Source organism: Dendrobates tinctorius, unplaced genomic scaffold, assembly GCF_039654945.1.
Source record: "Dendrobates tinctorius isolate UK_male_01 unplaced genomic scaffold, ASM3965494v1 ptg000116l, whole genome shotgun sequence".
Lineage (NCBI taxonomy): Eukaryota > Metazoa > Chordata > Amphibia > Anura > Dendrobatidae > Dendrobates > Dendrobates tinctorius.
In genome coordinates, this window is record NW_027361784.1 from 33,734,247 (window position 1) to 33,755,000 (window position 20,754).

Here is a 20,754-nt window from a genome sequence, read left to right on the forward strand (position 1 = left end):
TTAGACTTTGCCAAAAACATCTAAAGAAGGCGCCCAGTTCCGGAAAAGCATTCATAGGACAGATGAAACTAGGACTAACCACCAGAATGAAGGGAAGAAGAAAGTATGGAGAAGGCTTGGAACGGCTCATGATCCAAAGCCCAGCACATCCTCTGTAGCACATGGTGGAGGCGGTGTGATGGCGCGGGCATGCATGGCTTCCAATGGCACCGAGTCACTTCTGTTTATTGATGATGTGACTGAAGACAGAAGCAGCCGGATGAATCGTGTGTGTACAGGGCGAGACTGTCTGCTCAGCTTCAACCAAATGCAGCAAGGATGGTTGGACGGCGCTTCACAGGGCAGATGGCCAATGACCCAAAACATCCTGCAATGGCCGACTCATCACCAGATCTCAGCCCCATCGAGTCACATTTCACAGGATGAAGACAAAACATAAGGCAAAAAGAGCCACAAACAAGCAACAACTGAAGTCAGTGCAGTAAAGACGACAAAGCCTCACAAAGGGTTCCATGGCCTCCAGACGTCAGGCCGTCATTTTCAACAAATTACCCAGACAAAAGTGAATGTTTCAATAAAAATATTCATAGTATAATAGTTATGGATCACAATATCACTGCACAAATGGACAATGTAAAAGGACTATCGGAAATGAAATATAAAACAACGAAACAAAGAACCCGAAAAAATGTCCAATAATAAATAAGTTTATTTAAGAAATCAAAAAATAGAAGGAGGGGTGGGAAAAAAATACCAAAAGGAAGGCTACATATTGCACAATGATAAATCTGCGCAGCTAGCAAAAACAATTGTAAGGTGTCCACAAATATTACCTTATGTCCGTGTGTGCAATCCCCAGGATGAGGGGTGAGGCTCATCCTGGGGATTCCACACACGGACATAAGGTAATATTTGTGGACACCTTACAGTTTTGCTAGCTGCGCATATACTGTTACCTTATAGTATGGGCATATATGGCACTCATATCTGTTATTAGCATGGATATCTTTACTTTATATTATGACTAATGGGTAGAAGTAAAAAACCCACTGCCATTCTATACCGTCTGTGACGTATACTTTGAAACTGACTTTCTGCCATTTTGAAATAGCTGCAGCTTATAGCTTGATGTTACTTACATATATTCATGCATTTGCACTTTACTCCTGTATTGTTCTGCATTTGCACTTTACCTTTTTCTCATATTTTTTTTTATTTTTAATTTTTGAACATGCAATTATATGGGAATTTTACACATATATCCATTTTTATGGATAGAATGTAGCCACTTTCACTGTCAGATTTATCATTGTGCAATATGTAAGTGCAATTCATCCCCGGTGTAGCCTTCCTTTTGGTATTTTGTTCCCACCCCTCCTTCTATTTTTTGATTTCTTAAATAAACTTATTATTGGACATTTTTTCGGGTTCTTTGTTTCGTTGTCAGGCCGTCATTGCCTGCAAAGGGTTCTCTACAAAGTATTAAAAATCAATACTTTATTAATGGTAAATTTGTCCAATTACTTTTGAGCCCCTGAAATGAGGAGGATTTGTAGAAAAACTGTTCCAATTCCTAAACGTTTCGCAGTATGTTTTTATTCAACCTTTTTAATGAAAACTGAAAGTCCCGATTTCAGTTGCCTCTCAGTTGTTTCACTTTAATTAAAAAATATTGGCCTGCAGAGCTGAAATCACGGAGATCACTGTCCAAATATTTCTGGACCTTAAGAGTATGTTCTCTAAACTGTATTGTATTTTGTGGACTATAAGACACTTTTTTTCCCCAAAATTTGGGAGGAAAATGGGGGTGCATCTTATAGTCTGAATGTAGCTTACCGGGGCGTCTAGGAGTCGACGGTAGAGCAGGGTCACTGGAGGCAGGGTCGCCCGTGCAAGAAGCAGGAGTGGGTCGATGCTGCGGGTCCTGGGCTGGAAGGAGGGGGTATCCCGGCAGTGCCTTCCAAACCTGTCACAGTTATAACCATTTCCTTTCAATGCGGAGACACGTTATAGCAGTAGGACACTTCGGGAATTGAGAGACTTGATCTTTGCCTGTCTGATCTGAAACTTTGCAGAGTTTTTCTCCACTCAGGAAGTACAGAACCTTAACATTCACAAAACTCGTGGCCCAAATATCCCAAGAAAAGCTGAAAAGCTCTGAAGGAAAAGATCGTCCTTAGGAACCAAGTTTCACAATTACTTCCTTATAGGAAGCCAAAGTCTCTTTTTCTGAACCTGTCACTTGACATTAATATGTATTTTTTTATTTTTTATTTTGAGTAGATGCGTTATGATATTGTGGCACCCCTGAGTCTTCAGTCGCCACAGAGGTACTGCACCTTCTCCTAAGGTGTAGTGCCCCACCATCCAGGTAGGCTGGGAACTCCTTTCCGCATTCCAACACTTGCACCCCACACACAGGATAGTTCAGCAGGGACCCATCCATGCTTTATGCTGGAAAGGTCATAGGGTGCCTTTTGTGGTCCCTGGCTTCGTAACACGAGAGGTGCTGGGGAGGCGGGTGGAGTTAGATATAAAAGAGAGGGAAGGTGAAGGATTTCAAGTCAGTCTGACAGAAGGTCAGTCTGGGATGAGTCCCAGAGAGAGCAGGCTGCCAGCAGGTCAGCCTGAGAGGAGCTCAAGGCGGAGGAAGGCACTCAGTCAGGAGAGGCTGAGGACTGGTCTTAGTGGAACGAGCTCCCTAGGGAAGGAAGAGAAGGAGAAAGAGACGTAGACTGGAGACTACAGATTCCATAAGAGAGAGAGAACAGATCGGAACGAAGGAGAACAGAAGGACGTGGGAAGCAGGTTGAGAAAGAGAGAGAACCCTTCCAGTCCAGAGAGCGCAAAGGCCGGGGCCCGGTCCCCGAGGTTGATTGGATCTTTATGTCCGGCAACAGACACCGGAGGAGTAGTGAGCCGCTAACGCCTTGCTCCCATCATAGACTTGGGACACAACAGCCACTGAATAGAGAGCCGGGACGCAGTGAGGAGTCCCCGAAGCAGGCTACAGCTGTCTGTCATACAAGTAAAGACTAGGAACACCTAGAGAGAGGCATTCCAGGGTAACTAAGTACTGGAGTGCTTCGCACCTAAAGGCGCATTGGAGGAGTCGTTCAGTAAGGTACATGTTGGCAGAGTGTGGAAGGGAGAATCCTATCCTGCCTGGAGGTTGGCTGGAGCCCTGACCTGGAGACAACAGTACGGAGGCAGGCAGTTGTGTGAACTGCAAACAGTGAGTAAAGCTTTGGAACCGCATACTCTGGTGTCCTCCAGTTATTCCCGCACCTCTACACCTGGGTACCAGCCTCCATACCATTCTGCGCCTCTCCTCATCCATTGCACCTACACTTTAACACCATTAACATCACCGCCATTGATATTGGGCGCCCAGGGCCACGGACCGGGTCACCGCTGCTGTGACACATTCCTGCCTTGACACCAGCCCGGTACCGAGTAACCCCGCTGCCCTGGGTGTGCGAGGGCGACCCAATATCTCCTGATGAAGTGAATTAATTAAGCTCTAGGTAAGAGTGAGCAGCACGGACCGGAGGAGCTGATACAGAGGAGCATGATTAACTAGATGCCATGTGGAACGGCGCGGACCACTGCAGATGGACATGCAGGATAGGATGTGGATTAGCAGGGCTTGAGATGCTAGAAGCAGCAGAGCACCTTGAATCAGCAGAGACTAGTAGGTGAGCAGCTACATTCATGCAGCACAACTGAGTGTGTGGAATTGAATCAGCAGAGACAAATAAGACAAGGTACCTTGATGAAGCATAGTTGAGTGTGTGGATAACACTTTGAATATGCAGATATAATAGGCAGGAGTTGAGAGTGTGAATGGCACTCAAGAACAGAAGAGCCGAGTAGGCAATCAGGAACCTTACTGTAGCAGATCTGGAAGTGCTGATAGCACTCAAGAACAGCAGAACTGAACAGACAATCAGGCAGCTACTAGTTGAAGAACTGAGTCAACACTCAGGAGCAACTGAGAAGACAACAGGCACCAAGCTGTAGCAGAGCCAGGTGGGACGTAAGGCTTGACTCCCAAAAAGCGGGTGGTAGCCACCTGAATACTCGGCGCAGCCACCAGAGTCAGCCCTTGGATAATGATGGCTGCACAAATTAAAAAAAAAGTCTCCATGCAGCCACAACTAAGGGGGATTACAACACAGGGATAAAGGGGTTTTCCAAGATATGAGAAAATTGGGCCAAAAAGTCAGAAGAGGAAATGGCATTAAATAAAAATTCGCTCGTCAGTCCTGCATCAGTGCTCCCCGGCACTCTATTTTTCAAGCTGTTTCTGGGGAAGATATGGGACAATGTTAACGCCAAATACAGGAAAATATGGTATTACATAGCGCTCACTCACAGCGCCCACAAAAGTCAAAATCGCACCGATCAGACAGGCACAAAGAGGGGTCTTGAGCACTTGATTTCCCCTCCAGCCTGGTAGGTATAGTAAGACCTGCAATAATCTCTGCGGTATTGCACATGTTCTTTTTCATTATTAATAATCATGTTGTTTTTCTTCTGACTGTACAATCTCCTAAGGGAAAGATTAATTCTAGTACCATGCAGATGTTACACTACATTAAATCAGTTACTGATGTAAAAAGACACATAAATAAAGATAAAATACATATACTGCGGGATACAGAGATGGATGGATTGATAGATTTTACATATATATATATATATATATATATATATATATATTCTGTATATAGAGAGACAGGTAGATAGATGACAGATAATAAATTGTCACAAGTGGGTCACGTTTTCCTGGGAGATCTGGGGTTAGATCACTACGTATTGTTAATCATAGATCTTCCATTTAGCCTGTGTGTTTGTGTCCCATATTGAATGGATTTGGTTTCCTTTGATGCTGTAGAGGGTAATGACTCTTTCTATGCTGATCAAAAACATGCAGCTGAATTTCAGCTGCTTCTGATCTGGTCATTACCTCTCCCTATAAAACAAGTCCAGACCTTCTCTGTCTTGCCAGTGAAAGCTCTGATTCCTAGCATCTTAGAGATGCTGTGCTGAATTGGAGATCGTTGTTGCTGCTGGAGATTGTTGCGAGCTGTTTTTGGGTGTATGCTTTCCTCACTGTCCTATTCCCATTTGGTTGGTACATTCCTGTCCTTCACTATATATCTCTCTACCTTTGGTGAGTATTTGCACATTTGTTGCTTTCTGTTATCCCTGTCTGTCTTACATGTACATACAATAGCATTTCTGTCCCAGGCCTCCTGGGGGAGGCCCCAGGGACAGTTTAAGGAATAACAGGAGTACAGTAAAGCTGGTGGCCCAAACATCCTCACCTTCAGAGGTACCTTTGGGAGCAGGGACAGTTAGGGCCCCAGTCCTTGGGACGGCTCAGGGCCCCTTTCCCTAATCACGAACAGTCAAAGTATGACATAGACAGAAGATGGATGGATAGATGATAGATAATAGAGATGTAGATAAAAAATCAAAGAAGCAGCAAACCATCATTTTAGTGCAAAAAAAACCAATTTAATAGCCCATTTGTGCGCTTGAAAAAGGCTCATACACAGAGCCGAAACATCGCGCACAAATGGGCTATTAAATTGTTTTTTTTGCACTAAAATGATGGTTTGCTGCTTCTTTGATTTTTCTAATTTAAGGACTGGTAGGTACCTGTGAAGCCCTGCACCCAACTATTGGCATTGTTCAGGTGCTGCTCTCTGTTCAATTTTTTCTAGGTAGATAGAGCGATAAATAGATAATGATAGATAGATAGATAGATAGATAGATAGATAGATAGACCGACAGATAAGACCTAGATGGAGCCTGGAGAGCGCAGCTCTAGAGATGAACCTGGAGAAGACCCCGCTGTGTGACAGTTGCCCACGTCCCATAGATACCTCCAGAGACAGATGTGACACTTGGCGGAGAAACTAAAAAATGATAGTGTTGGCCCCCTTAAAAATAGTCTGGGTGAAATGGTGGATGAGGATGAGGAAAAAGCCAATATGCTAAATGACTTTTTTTCAACAGTATTTACACAAGACAATCCCATGACGGAGAGCATGAACAGTGATGAAAATTCTCCATTAAATGTCACCTGCTTAACCCAGCAGGAAGTAAGGCGGCATCTACAAATCACTAAAATTGACAAATCCCCGGGCCCGGATGGGATACACCCCCGAGTACTGCAAGAATTAAGCACAGTCATAGACAGACCATTATTTTTAATCTTTAAAGATTCCATAATAACAGGGTCTGTACCACAGGACTGGCATATAGCAAATGTGGTACCAATATTCAAAAAGGGGACAAAAACTGAACTTGGAAATTATAGGCCAACTGTTTAACCTCAACTGTGGGAAAAATCCTGGAGGGTTTTCTAAGAGATACTATACTGGAGTATCTGGAGAAGAATAACCTCATGACCCAATATCAACATGGGTTTACGAGGGACCGTTCCTGTCAGACTAATCTGATAAGCTTTTATGAAGAGGTAAGTTCCAGACTGGACCAAGGGAATGCAGTGGACGTGGTGTACATGGACTTTTCAAAAGCTTTTGATACGGTGCCACACAAAAGGTTGATACATAATATGAGAACAAATGGGGATAGGGGAAAATATGTGTAGGTGGGTTAAGAGCTGGCTCAGGGATAGGAAACAAAGGGTGGTTATTAATGGAGCACACTCGGACTGGGTCACGGTTAGCAGTGGGGTATCACAGGGGTCAGTATTGGGCCCGCTTCTTTATAACATATTTATTAATGACCTTGTAATGGGCATAGAGAGTGGAATTTCAATATTTGCAGATGACACTAAACTCTGCAGGGTAATCAATACTGAGGAGGACAATTTTATATTACAGGAGGATTTATGTAAACTAGAAGCTTGGGCTGATAAATGGCAAATGAGCTTTAATGGGGATATATGTAAGGTCTGTGACATCGGTGGCTGAGCCCACCGATGCCTCTTCCGCGGCGGTAACCGCCAATGCCGCGCCCCACCGCCGCCCCCCCGGCGGCTCGTGCTCTCACCCGGTCTTCCGCGCTGCTGCGTCCCCACACTCTGTTCCTAGGTCGCGGGCGCGCGCCCGCCCGCTCCCTTCATCCAGCGGTAGGCGTCGCTGAAGGCGGGGCCTACCGTCCACTTCCTGGCCAGTGGGTACTTCAGGCGCCCTCCCTATGGGGAGGACGCCTGATGATTGTGTGGCAATCCCTGCACTCTCTGGCCGCTATAGTGTCCCTATAGTATCTCTGTCTGTCCTGTGTCCTACTCAGTTCTCTCCCGTCAGCCTGTACCTTCCCCTGTTCCCCTCTGTCTGCCTCAGCCTGGTTCCTTCCGTCCTCCCTTCCAGTGCCCCTGCTGCCTGTCTTATGGGCTCCCTGTCCTAGGCCTTTCTCCCATCCTCCCTTCCGTGCCTCGTTCCTCCGTACTCCCTTTCCTCTGGTAGCAACGTCCTGCTACCTTTCTACTACTGCCTGTTTTCCTTGGTTAACCCATCCCGGTTCCCTGGTCTCTGTTCCATCTTGTCCTTGAGCCGTCCCTCTTGGTACCGGCTGTCGCGGTTCTGCCCCCTGCGGTTCTGCCCCTAACGATCCCTGTATAGGGGTCGGTCTTCACCTGGCGTGCTCGGCCCAGGGGCTCCAGATCCGCGATCCAGAGGGTCCACTCTCGGACGTTCTCAGTTCCTGAACGTCACAGTATCATCAGGCCATGAATCCCGCCGGTGCCGCAGCCGCTACACAGAAGGAACTGCTTTTTCTACGTGAAAACCAGACCCGGATTATGTCCTTCATGAAATCCATGGACACCCGGCTGTCTGCCCTGCAGACCTCTGACCCAGGGCACGCTCCCCTCTTAGCTAGTCTCCAGCAGGAGCTCGCGCAGCAACGCGATGCTCAGTCTCACATCTTGGGTTACATGGCGTCCGTCGACGATCGACTGCTTGCCTTGCAGTCCTCGGCGGCCGCTTCAACCTCTCCCCGGGACGCAGCCCCATCCCCGCCCCCTCGTCTGGGAAAGCCTCCCAGGTATAGCGGAGATCCTAGGTTGTGTCGGGGCTTCTTAAACCAGTGCAGTCTGCACTTTGAGCTTTTACCCCAGCAATACCCCACAGATCGCGCCAAGGTGGCGTTCATTGTATCCCACCTTGAGGGAGAGGCCCTGGCCTGGGTGAACCCTTTATGGGAGAGGGATGACCCTATAGTCTCTAGTATCAGGAACTTTCTGGAAATGTTCCGCAAAGTATTTGACGAACCTGGACGCGTGGCATCCTCTACGGAGGCCCTCCTTAACCTCCGCCAGGGTTCCCTGACTGTGGGACAGTACGCCATCCGCTTTCGGACATTATCGTCGGAGCTGGGGTGGAATAATGAGGCACTTGTGGGAGCCTTTTGCAGGGGTCTCTCAGGTAAAATCAAGGACGAGCTTGCCGGGCGAGATACCCCTACCACCCTAGAGGATCTCATATCCCTGGCCACTCGTATCGATCTGCGGTTTTTGGAACGCGCTCGTGAATCGGCTAGGGAGAAAAGGCCCTTTAGGCTCTATCAGGCTCCTATTCCACGCTCCTTTGTGCCCTCCACTAGCGCCGCTCCCGAGCCCATGCAGGTTGATCGTATCAGGCTGTCCGAACAGCGACGCAGGGAAAGGATGACGAACGGCCTCTGTCTGTATTGCGGAGGGGCCAATCACTTTGTGCGCACCTGTCCTGAGAAACCGGGAAACGCCTCCACCTAGGTCAGGTATGAGAGGTCTGCCTAGGTGATCAGAATTCCTCTCTGCCCCTTACCCTTTCAGCTTTAATCATTGCAGGTCGGGAGCGTAGATCTGTGGAGGCGTATGTGGACTCGGGTGCGGCTGGTAATTTCATCCGTCAAGAATAGGTTGACAAGCTCCAGATTCCGGTCGTTATCCTAAAAGACCCACGCGCCATCACCTCCGTTGACGGCAAACCTCTCCCTGACCCCGTCACCCGGGTTACAGCCGAAGTAGACCTGCAAATTGGAGCACTTCATCTCGAGAGGATCGCCTTTTACGTCCTGCCGCAATTATCTCATGCCATTCTCCTTGGATTACCCTGGCTCAGGCTGCACGAGCCGGTTGTTGACTGGCGCTCTGGAGAGATTCTGCGCTGGGGTCACTCCTGCCAGGAACGTTGCTTGCGGTCCATCATCTTTCCTTGTCTGGTGCCCAAGCCTGTCGAGCTCCTGGGCCTTCCCGCACAGTATCACGCGTATGCTGATGTCTTTAGCAAAAAAGAAGCGGATTCACTGCCTCCGCACCGGGTCTATGACTGCCCTATCGACCTGATTCCCGGGGCTACTCCTCCCAGAGGGAGAACGTATCCTCTATCCCCAGCAGAAACCACGGCTATGACGGAGTACATTCAAGAAAACCTGGCCAAGGGGTTCATTCGGAAGTCCTCGTCCCCTGCAGGCGCAGGCTTTTTCTTTGTTCGGAAGAAAGACGGATCACTCCGACCGTGTATTGATTACCGGGGCCTGAACAGCATCACCGTTAAAAATCGATACCCGCTTCCGCTCATCCCTGAACTCTTCGACTGGCTGAGGGGGGCTCGGGTCTTCACGAAGTTGGATCTGCGGGGAGCTTATAATCTAATCCGGATCCGTGCAGGGGACGAGTGGAAGACGGCCTTCAATACCCGGGATGGGCATTACGAATATTTAGTCATGCCGTTTGGTCTCTGCAATGCTTCAGCCGTATTTCAGGAATTCGTTAACGAGGTGTTCCGGGATCTACTGTATTCCTGCGTGGTGGTGTACTTAGATGATATCCTCATCTTTTCGCCCGACCTATCCTCTCATCGGAGAAGCGTTCGCATGGTCCTGCATCGTCTTCGGGAGAATCACCTCTACGCCAAGATTGAGAAATGTCTCTTTGAGCAAACCTCGTTGCCCTTCTTGGGTTATATAATCACGGATTCCGGCCTGAAGATGGACCCAGAGAAGCTCTCAGCGGTGCTCAAGTGGCCTCGTCCTGTTGGTATAAAAGCTATCCAGCGTTTCCTCGGATTCGCAAATTATTACCAACAGTTTGTGCCTCATTTTTCCACAGTGACCAAACACATTACGCTCTTAACCCGTAAAGGAACCAAGTCTAACAGCTGGTCTTCCGAGGCGGAAGAGGCCTTCCTTGCCTTGAAACGCTCTTTTTCATCAGCACCAATTTTACATCGCCCGATGGTCAGTAGGCCTTTCGTCCTAGAGGAGGATGCCTCCTCCACGGGAGCCGGGGCAGTACTTTCCCAGCAAACTCCCTCTGGACAGCTGGCTCCCTGTGGGTTCTTTTCCAAGTCCTTTTCACCGGCAGAGTGCAATTACTCAATTGGAGACCGGGAATTGCTGGCCATTAAAATGGCTCTGGAAGAATGGCGGTACCTGCTTGAAGGGGCGGTGCACCCCTTTTACTATCTTCACGGACCACAAGAATTTGGCCTATTTGCAGTCCGCTCAGAGACTCAATGCCAGACAAGCCAGATGGGCTCTATATTTTTCTCGTTTTGATGTTAAGCTACAATTCCGTCCCGGCAATAAGAACATCAAAGCGGATGCCCTCTCCAGGTCCTTGCAATCGCCTGAAGGGGATGAGGGTCCTTCTTATATTATCGAGCCAGCCAAAGTTATCACCGTAGCCCCTGTGAATTTCTCTTCCCCTCCACCAGGCAAAACCTTCGTTCCCCAGAATAAACGCTCGGAGGTGCTGTGCTGGGGGCACTCCTCTAAGGTTGCCGGGCACGTGGGTACCAAGAAGACCCTCCTGCTTCTTTCCCGTTACTACTGGTGGCCCTCCCTTCGCCAGGATGTGATGGACTATGTCGCCTCCTGCACGACCTGTGCTCAAAACAAGGTTCCGAGAACCCGGCCTCCAGGTCTTCTTCACCCCTTACCGGCTCCGGAGGCCCCATGGCGGCAAATCGCAATGGATTTCATAACGGACTTGCCCCGCTCTGCTGGATGCACTACCATCTTAGTCGTAGCAGATCGCTTCTCCAAGATGGCCCATTTTATACCCTTGCCCGAACTACCCTCAGCCCCAAGGTTGGCCGAGATCTTCATCCACCAGATCTTCAGGCTACATGGCCTTCCTCAGCGGATTGTATCTGACAGTGGGGTCCAATTTACCTCTCGATTCTGGAGGGCTCTCTGTCGGCTTATGGGCACATCCCTCGACTTCTCCTCCGCTTATCATCCACAGACCAACGGGCAAGTGGAACGGATTAATCAGGTTCTAACAACCTACCTACACCACTTTTCCAACGCCCATCAGGACAATTGGGACTCTCTCCTACCTTGGGCAGAGTTTGCTCATAATAATCATCCCAGCGAATCCACCACCAAGTCGCCGTTCTTTGTGGTCTCTGGTCAGAACCCGGGGGTTCCGCTACCCTTCTTTTCGTCATCAGGAGTTCCCGCAGCAGATACTCTTGCCATGGATTTTTCGCAGATCTGGAAAGAGACCAGAGAAGCCCTCGTGAAGGCCAGCACCCGGATTAAGAAGCATGCGGACAAAAGACGAAAAGATCTTCCGCCGTATCGTCCGGGCGACAAAGTTTGACTGTCGACCAAGCATATCCGTCTAAAGGTTCCTGCCTACAAGTTAAGTCCCCGATACATCGGGCCTTTCGAAGTACTTGGACGCATTAATGAAGTGGCGTACAAACTGAGGTTGCCGGCTTCACTTCGAGTCCCTAACGCCTTTCATATCTCGCTCCTGAAACCTGTGATTCTGAATCGGTTTCAACCTACCGCCACTGCTTCTCCTTCACCAATTGGGGCCGGAGACGTCTTTGAAGTAAAAGACATTTTGGCTATGAAGAGAGTTAGGGGGAAGACTCTTTTTCTCATTGACTGGAGGGGTTTTGGCCCTGAGGAAAGGTCCTGGGAACCTCGAGAGAATGTTAATGCCCCTCTAATACTGAAAAAGCTTTTGGCCACCCTCAGAAGGGGGGGACGTAAGGAGGGGGGTACTGTGACATCGGTGGCTGAGCCCACCGATGCCTCTTCCGCGACGGTAACCGCCAATGCCGCTCCCACCGCCGCCCCCCCGGCGGCACGCGCTCTCACCCGGTCTTCCGCGCTGCTGCGTCCCCACGCTCTGTTCCTAGGTCGCGGGCGCGCGCCCGCCCGCTCCCTTCATCCAGCGGTGGGCGTCGCTGAAGGCGGGGCCTACCGTCCACTTCCTGGCCAGTGGGTACTTCAGGCGCCCTCCCTATGGGGAGGACGCCTGATGATTGTGTGGCAATCCCTGCACTCTCTGGCCGCTATAGTGTCCCTATAGTATCTCTGTCTGTCCTGTGTCCTACTCAGTTCTCTCCTGTCAGCCTGTACCTTCCCCTGTTCCCCTCTGTCTGCCTCAGCCTGGTTCCTTCCGTCCTCCCTTCAAGTGCCCCTGCTGCCTGTCTTATGGGCTCCCTGTCCTAGGCCTTTCTCCCATCCTCCCTTCCGTGCCTCGTTCCTCTGCACTCCCTTTCCTCTGGTAGCAACGTCCTGCTACCTTTCTACTACTGCCTGTTTTCCTTGGTTAACCCGTCCCGGTTCCCTGGTCTCTGTTCCATCTTGTCCTTGAGCCGTCCCTCTTGGTACCGGCTGTCGCGGTTCTGCCCCCTGCGGTTCTGCCCCTAACGATCCCAGTATAGGGGTCGGTCTTCACCTGGCGTGCTCGGCCCAGGGGCTCCAGATCCGCGATCCAGAGGGTCCACTCTCGGACGTTCTCGGTTCCTGAACGTCACAAGGTCATGCACTTGGGTAGAACGAACAAGATGTATAATTATGTGCTTAATTGTAAAACACTGGGCAAAACTGTCACTGAAAAAGACCTGGGTGTATGGGTGGACGACAAACTCACATTTAGTGGCCAGTGTCAGGCAGCTAGTGCAAAGGCAAATAAAATAATGGGATTATTAAAAGAGGCATAGATGCTCAGGAGGAGAACATAATTTTACCTCTGTATAAGTCACTAGTGCGACCACACTTAGAATACAGTGTACAGTTCTGGTCTCCGGTGTATAAGAAAGACATAGCTGAACTGGAGCGGGTGCAGAGAAGAGCGACCAAGGTTAATAGGGAACTGGGAGGTCTGCAATACCAAGACAGGTTATTACACTTGGGGTTATTTAGTTTGGAGAATGGAAGGCTTAGGGGTGATCTTATTACAATGTATAAATATATGCGGGGACAATACAAAGACCTTTCTAATGATCTTTCTACTCTTAGACCTGTGACGGGGACAAGGGGGCATCCTCTACGTCTGGAGGAAAGAAGGTTTAAGCATACTCACAGACGCGGATTCTTTACTGTAAGAGCAGTGAGACTATGGAACTCTCTGCCATATGATGTTGTAATGAGTGATTCCCTACTAAAATCTAAGAAGGGACTGGATGCCTTTCTTGAAAAGTATAATATTACAGGGTATATACACTAGTTTCCTTAATAGTGCGTTGATCCAGGGAGCTAGTCTGATTGCCGTATGTGGAGTCGGGAAGGATTTTTTTCCCCCAATGTGAAGCTTACTGTTTGCCACATGGGTTTTTTTTGCCTTCCTCTGGATCAACATGTTAGGGCAAGTTAGGACAGGATATGGGTTGAACTAGATGGACTTAAAGTCTTTCTTCAACCTTAATAACTATGTTACTATGTTAGCTGCTATGGTATCGTGTATTAGAGCAGTGTTCTCATCAGGTGGATGAGGTTGATGTCTGTATACTGGACACGAACTGGTGCTCGTCCTAAGGTGTACGGCACTTCAGTAAGTGTGGAGGAGAGGGAGGCGCAATGTTCCGCGCCTGGATGGGTCAGCCGTGCTCCTGCCTTCGCTGCAGCAGGGGGCGCTATGACTAAAGCTGAAGGCGTCTGGTCCAGATCGTTACGCCGAGAGCTGCCGAACACGTCCCAGGTCTTATATCAAGTCAACTCGCACTAAAAACGCACGCGTGCTTTCTCTCTGCAGATTTTTGGGTGTTATTCCAGTTTTTGCTGTCTCGTTATACGCAGCCTCCTCGTTATTACGCTCTCTCCCGGCGGAGGAGTCGATCAGATCGGCGCTGATTGACGGCACAGAACGTCGCGGCGTCTTAATAGCACATAATGAACGGCATTACAGCGAGAAGCGGAACCTCAGCAGCAAAGTGACATCTTTTAATTTAGAGCGTGTGCGACGTCACCGGGAATATTTCTTTCATCGAGAAAGTGTTTAGAGAGCGAGCGGACAATAGGAATGACGGTGCTGAGGCCGCATCCTTCACCCCGGTGTGTTTCCACAATACAATCACTCATCGGATGGTAAATATTAGCTGTGCCCTATTTACCATGGTGCTCAAATGTTCAAGGGGGAAAAAAAGCAAAAAAAACCCTTATAGAGGATTTTTCTCTTAATCATACCCTATAGACGCCCACACAGGAGCACGAGACATATAATTCAATGCTCGGACGGGATGACGTGACTTTACCAGGTACGTGACTCAGAGACGTGGAAAGTCGGCATGGCTGATAATAACCGGGGGGGCGGCATTAAAGGCACATGTGCACTAAATGCATTTGGTTAAAGAGCTATTTCTGGAGTTTGGTTGCTCGTATTGAATATATGCTAGATCTTAAATGCCTGGCATTACATACATTTCCATCCCCTTATATAGGCAAGACTCAACTGAATCTATGAATATAATTCCAGAGGCGCAGTAAAGACTGACACCCGTTGTTGAAAGGGGCACCAGCACAGTGACACAGCGTCACAAAATGTGTAGTGGCCAGAAATGGTACTGCAAGCTCTACTATATACAAGCATATAGGGGAATGTTTGTGATCATTACAACACACCCTGTGCGCCGCTGCCTCTTCAATCACCCGATTGGATGCCCACCGATATGATGTTAGTGATGTATTCTAGGGTAGGACATCAGTATTATTTATACCTAACATTACAAAGGATAGCTGGATCCATGGGGGTCCCGAAAGCTCAAGGATGAGGCTCTGAATTTCCTCAAAGCACTGGCCAAATATGTGCTCCATCTCTCCATTCATTGTCTATGGGACTGCTAGAAGAATCAGTCACGTAGAGGATGAATGGATCGATGGTGAATATGAACGGTCAACACTCCCAACAGGACCTATCTGGTATAGGTGGAGGGTCCCGGCAGTCAGAATCCTACCAGGGGGTGAGAAACTGATCTGTCACTCTGCCAGATCTAGGGCACTTAAGAGCTCATGGCATCTTGGGTTTGCCTAGTTGCTATATGGCACATCATACTAAATAATGGTGAGTTATATACATCCTATAGGGGGCAGTATATGGGACATCTTCTGCACCATAGAGGCAAGGCTATATGGCACACCATATTAACTAATGGTGCATTGTATACATCCTATAAGGGGACAATATATGGGACACCTACACCATAGAGGCAAGGCTATATGGCACACCATATTAACTAATGGTGCATTGTATACATCCTATAAAGGGACAATATATGGGACACCTACACCATAGAGGAAAGGCTATATGGCACACCCTACTAAATAATGGCGCTTATATACATCCTATAGGGGACGGTATAGGGGACATCCTCTGTACCATAGAGGAAAGGCTATATGGCACACCATACTAAATAATGGAGATTATATACATCCTATATGGGGACATATATGGGACATCTTCTGCACCATAGAGGAAAGGCGATATGGCACATCATACTAAATAATGGAGATTATATACATCCTATAGGGGGCAGTTTATGGGACATCTTCTGCACCATAGAGGAAAGGCTATATGGCACACCATACTAAATAATGGAGATTATATACATCCTATATGGGGACATATATGGGACATCTTCTGCACCATAGAGGAAAGGCGATATGGCACATCATACTAAATAATGGAGATTATATACATCCTATAGGGGGCAGTTTATGGGACATCTTCTGCACCATAGAGGAAAGGCTATATGGCACACCATACTAAATAATGGAGATTATATACATCCTATAGGGGGCGGTATAGGGGACATCCTCTGTACCATAGAGGAAAGGCTATATGGCACACCATACTAAATAATGGCGCTTATATACACCCTATAGGGGGCGGTATAGGGGACATCCTCTGCACCGTGGAGGAAAGGCACAGCTCCCACCGACGACTGCGTCCGTCAGGTTCAGCTCCTGTCGCTGATGTTCTCTCATCACCGAGTGAAGAATCAGACAGGAATTTCATTCAGCTCCGAGCTACAGCTCATTGATAAAATACGGCGGAATCGCTCTGGGAAGGATACAGAGCAGATTCGGGAGGACGGTTACATTATTCATGGGGGTTATCACATCAGATAGCACAATTTTTATCTCCGTAGTCACAGACATGGCCGCAGGTGCATCTGGTGGTCTATATGGGCACATACCCTCCAAGGTCATTTAGTGATGTATAGGATATAAAGCCTTACAATAATGGGGTCTCCTTCAGAGCGCCCCTCTCTATGAGACGCCACCACGGTGGTCTTGGCCAGCCCGTCCATTACACGGCTGATATGTAATATTACATTTTCCTAGTAGTGGCAGATGATATGCAAGATACAAGGCCAGTGGCTATGGGGGGCCAGGTCAGGCTCAGGGCAGATGACCCACTCGTCTTATCAACCTTTTTAGTATCATGAACTATTAGATTTATAATCTCTCATATATTATTAACATTCATAAAGTCAAGGTCAAACTTCACCCTGAAAGTCTTCTATTAATGCGTTGTCCCACATGTCCCCCCACAGTGTGGACTACACGGTGCCATATACGCACCCTATAGGCAGTCACTTTGGGGCCCAAGGTAAAGGGATATCCAACTCACATTGGTTCCTTCCATCTTTTGCATGGGCGATGTAAACCCAAACAAGGGAGGATTAATTCAGAACGAGACTCCATAGACCCTTGACACATGGGCGGACAAACCAATGGTGCAACCTATGACATCGCACAGGGGCCCAAGAGATAAAGGGGTCCATTACCACTTCTAAAGCTGCATTATGATGCGCTATTGGACTGCAAAGGGCCCACATATTGTTCTTGCACAGGGTCTTCTTCCATCTTTGTCCACCCCTGCCTTAATACCTCTAAGCACAACGACCTCCTGTGATCAAGATGGCATGGTGCCACCAACGAAGTCCATCTCATTCCTGCCATTGGACTGCCTTTCCATATGCTTCTGCCCTCTACTCCCAAAACTCTATTGATATCCCAACGAAGAGGATTCAGAGTGTTCCCCAAAACCGCTGCCTCTCTAACAAAGTTCCAAGGCAGATGGAAGGTTATTAAATTGTCTTTCCCCCCACCCAAGGGAGATGTAGTCTGAGGAGCATTCCAGCCTATTACTTGGCGCAGGCAAGCTTCAAGCAAATACCTCTTGGTCAACTTCAACCCCGGCCGACCAGTGAGCCATTATGCTACATTTCCCCTTACAGGCTTACACCCCTATAAAGGTTCCGTGTAGCCCCCTAAAAAGTACATGGGAAAGAAAACCCTACACAGCCAGATGTGACCCTACACAGGGAGAAATTCAGAGGTCCATTTTTTTCTAGCAAACAATGGGCATCTATGAGTAGTGGTGCCACCTCTTTGTGATGTTGGAGAACCCTTTTGGCAGTGGATTGGTAGCTCAATGGTCATCACTGGGGTCCTGAATTTGAAGGTGACCCAAATTAAAAAGAAAATTAATCCAAGCTCAAAACAAAAAAAAAACTATTAGAGTGGGAAGTGAGAAAGAGAAGGAGATAAGTATGTGAGATCCACAAGGAGAGGAACTGATGGAAGATATCACAGTCTGTGCGGACGTACTACGTGGGTGGCTGACGGGATGGTAGACGAACTGAAGATCTAAAAATGATGCACTCCTTCAGGGGCGGACATATCATCGGTGCAAGAGGGCCCCATTTCTACCACTGGACTTCAAAAGGCCCATATATTGTTCTTCCACAGGTGCCCTTTTTTGTCTGTGTCCACCAATGCACAGATATTAATACGATCCTACAGGCAGAGTAGTCACTTCTTACCTTGGTGGCCATAAGTACAAATCCCTACATTCTCCATAAGAGCTTTTCCATGTAGTTATACCCCAGATTATCAGCATATATCCTTAGGATGTGATTTACTACAGAAAAGCCTATAATCGCCCCCCACTATGGATTTATTAATGGCGCGTCTAGAGACCCAACGTGCAACACTGGTGGAGACACATCCTGAATCTTATTAATGGTTATCATGTTGAGGTTCTAGGAGGAGGGGGCTTCATTTTATTCTTCAGTTCCAAGAATGGGAGATGTTTACTATGGGTGAATGGTACAGGACTGGTAGAGGGAGCCAAGTGAATCCTAATTCTGAGGGCTCTGAAACAATCTGTACATTCAGCACCCAGCAGCCTGGAGAGCTCCTGATCTCAAACACACAATGCTGCACTGTAATCTATAATTCAGCACAAGGGCAGTCGGAGAGATCTGTTAATTGACCAAAGACGAATGTGTTGCCGAATTCGAGCCGAGCACTTAACGGCACAGTTAGTGTCCTTAGCGAATGTCATCCATTGTCTGATATAATAGGAAACGGCAGGACGGTACCTAGAGATACACGATTCTCTTCTTGTGGATCTGTTCTATGAGGACATTAAATAACTATGGTTTAAATCTGCCGAATGAATATAAGTAAAAAAAAAAAAAATACATAAATGTATGGTCGAAAAAAACGTAATAGATAAATATATCAATAAAAAATGCATACATGAGAAAATGCATAAATATGTATAAAAATAACATAATATATCAATATATAAATACTAAAATAATGCATATATATAAATATATATATAACATAATAAATAAATATGTAAAAAAATACATAAATGAAAAAATGCATATATATATATCACTAACATGATATATAAATACTAAAATAATGCATAAATATAAATATATATTTAACATAATAGATAAATATATATAGAAAATACATAAATGAAAAAAAATGCATAAATATATATATATAACATATCAATATATAAATACTAAAATAATGCATATATATACATAAATAACATAATAAATAAATATATAAATAAAGAAATAATTCATAATATATAAAAATAACATAATTGATAAATATATGAATGAAAAAGATACGTAAATATACAAACATAATAGATAAATATATGAATAAAAAATAAATAAAAAACATACATATATATCTAGAAAATATATGTATAAATAAAAGATACTTAAATATAAATATATACATAAAATATAAAGACGTAAATGAATAAAATAAATACACATAAAAAATAAATACAGAAATAAAAAAAATTACAAATAAAACAATAAATGAAATCCCTCCCCAACTAGCAGCTCACAAGGTTATGAGGGAGCATCAAACATAACCTTAAAATGCTCAGTACCTAAAAAAATAAATAGATTCTTAGGATGGAAAACAGGGTTGACCGAAATGAAGATCCCCGATCTTGTCTTATGATACCGTAATAATGGTATGAGCCAGAAAATAAAGCGGTGGAGGACAAAGGAGGAGAAGTGGGTTTAGGCTTTGACCTGTGAAGGACGAGCCCATGACCCACTTTCCTGAAAGTGATGAATGAAGTTTTTTTTTTTTATACAATTGTTGCACGTCAGAATCCAAACTCCTCAACTTGTCTATATATAACTGAATGAATAACCATGGGATGTTTTCCATCTAGATAGATGCCTCGGGGAAACATATCAAACACCCACGCACACATGCACACCAGGTACCTGATTTATGGAAGCCACGGCAAGTCTGGGGATTACCAACTGCATCACGATTTGTAGAAGGGAAGTTATCAATCCAGCCAAAATAGCCCAGGTAAGGGGTAATGGAAGCATGCTGTAGGTAGCAAAAAGTGTAAAGAGTACGTAGCCAATACCGTCCCCTAGAAGGCCATATCCTAAACCGGCTGCCAGGATCTGGGTAGCCATGGCTAACCATGTCACAACCCCACTAAACTGTAGATAGGTGTACGAGGTTGTGTCCTTCCTGACCACTACTAAGGCACAAATGACCACCTCAATTCCAGTGAAGAAGCCCAGCAAAATGCCTTTGATGGGGTCCATTGGTGCAGAGGCCAAGGTGAGATGAAGGATCAGTAAGGTGAGTTTGGTCAACACGTCCAGGATGTTCATCACCACTTCCGATTTGCGCCGTTGACCGAGGAAATAGCGTTGGTAAAGCCTTTCTAGGTCTCTAGACTTGAAAGAATTCCTTAAGGTTGGGAAGATGACCCCTCGATAGGTGTAGCCCCAGTTTAAGAAGAAATCTGAATTGCTAGGGGCGCAGTCTAGGTGAAGGAAGCCCAGATCACTACTTGTCCTCTCTGGAAAGACTTTGGTGCCCCCATTATTGTGTCTATCCCCACCAGAGATTTTGCCAAGTTGTCTACTGGCATTAGTGGTGTAGGAGTCATCGGAGGAGAGGGTTTTGGCGCTACTTTGTTCATTAATGAACCTCTGCTCGGTGATGTGCCTCACCGCCGTCTGCCAGAGGAGCCTCTTGGGTCTGGTGTTGCTGTTGATGGTGGGGGTCTTATTGATGGTATAGAGTTCATCCGTGGCACTGGAGCACCTCACCTCGGACAGCTCCATGGTAGATCTGTACAGTTCTTGCTGTTTTCTTCGCTGGAGCTTACTGAAATACATCTGTGGTCATTTTACTGGCCAATGGCATTGGCTGACAAAAGGTTCTTCTTAT

General features: G+C 46.8%; 1 protein-coding gene across 3 annotated transcripts in view; it reads right to left on the minus strand.

Moving 5' to 3' along the window:
• The window catches only part of ADCY8 (adenylate cyclase 8), a 451,884-nt gene that overhangs the window by 430,321 nt on the left and 809 nt on the right, over positions 1-20,754 (minus strand). For all 3 annotated transcript variants that reach the window (XM_073590345.1, XM_073590346.1, XM_073590344.1), the window contains exon 1: positions 19,782-20,754. This exon is cut by the window's right edge and continues 809 nt beyond it. In XM_073590345.1, coding sequence (XP_073446446.1) covers positions 19,782-20,702 — 921 coding nt within the window. In that variant the 5' untranslated portion in view covers positions 20,703-20,754. The remainder of the gene's footprint in view (positions 1-19,781) is intronic.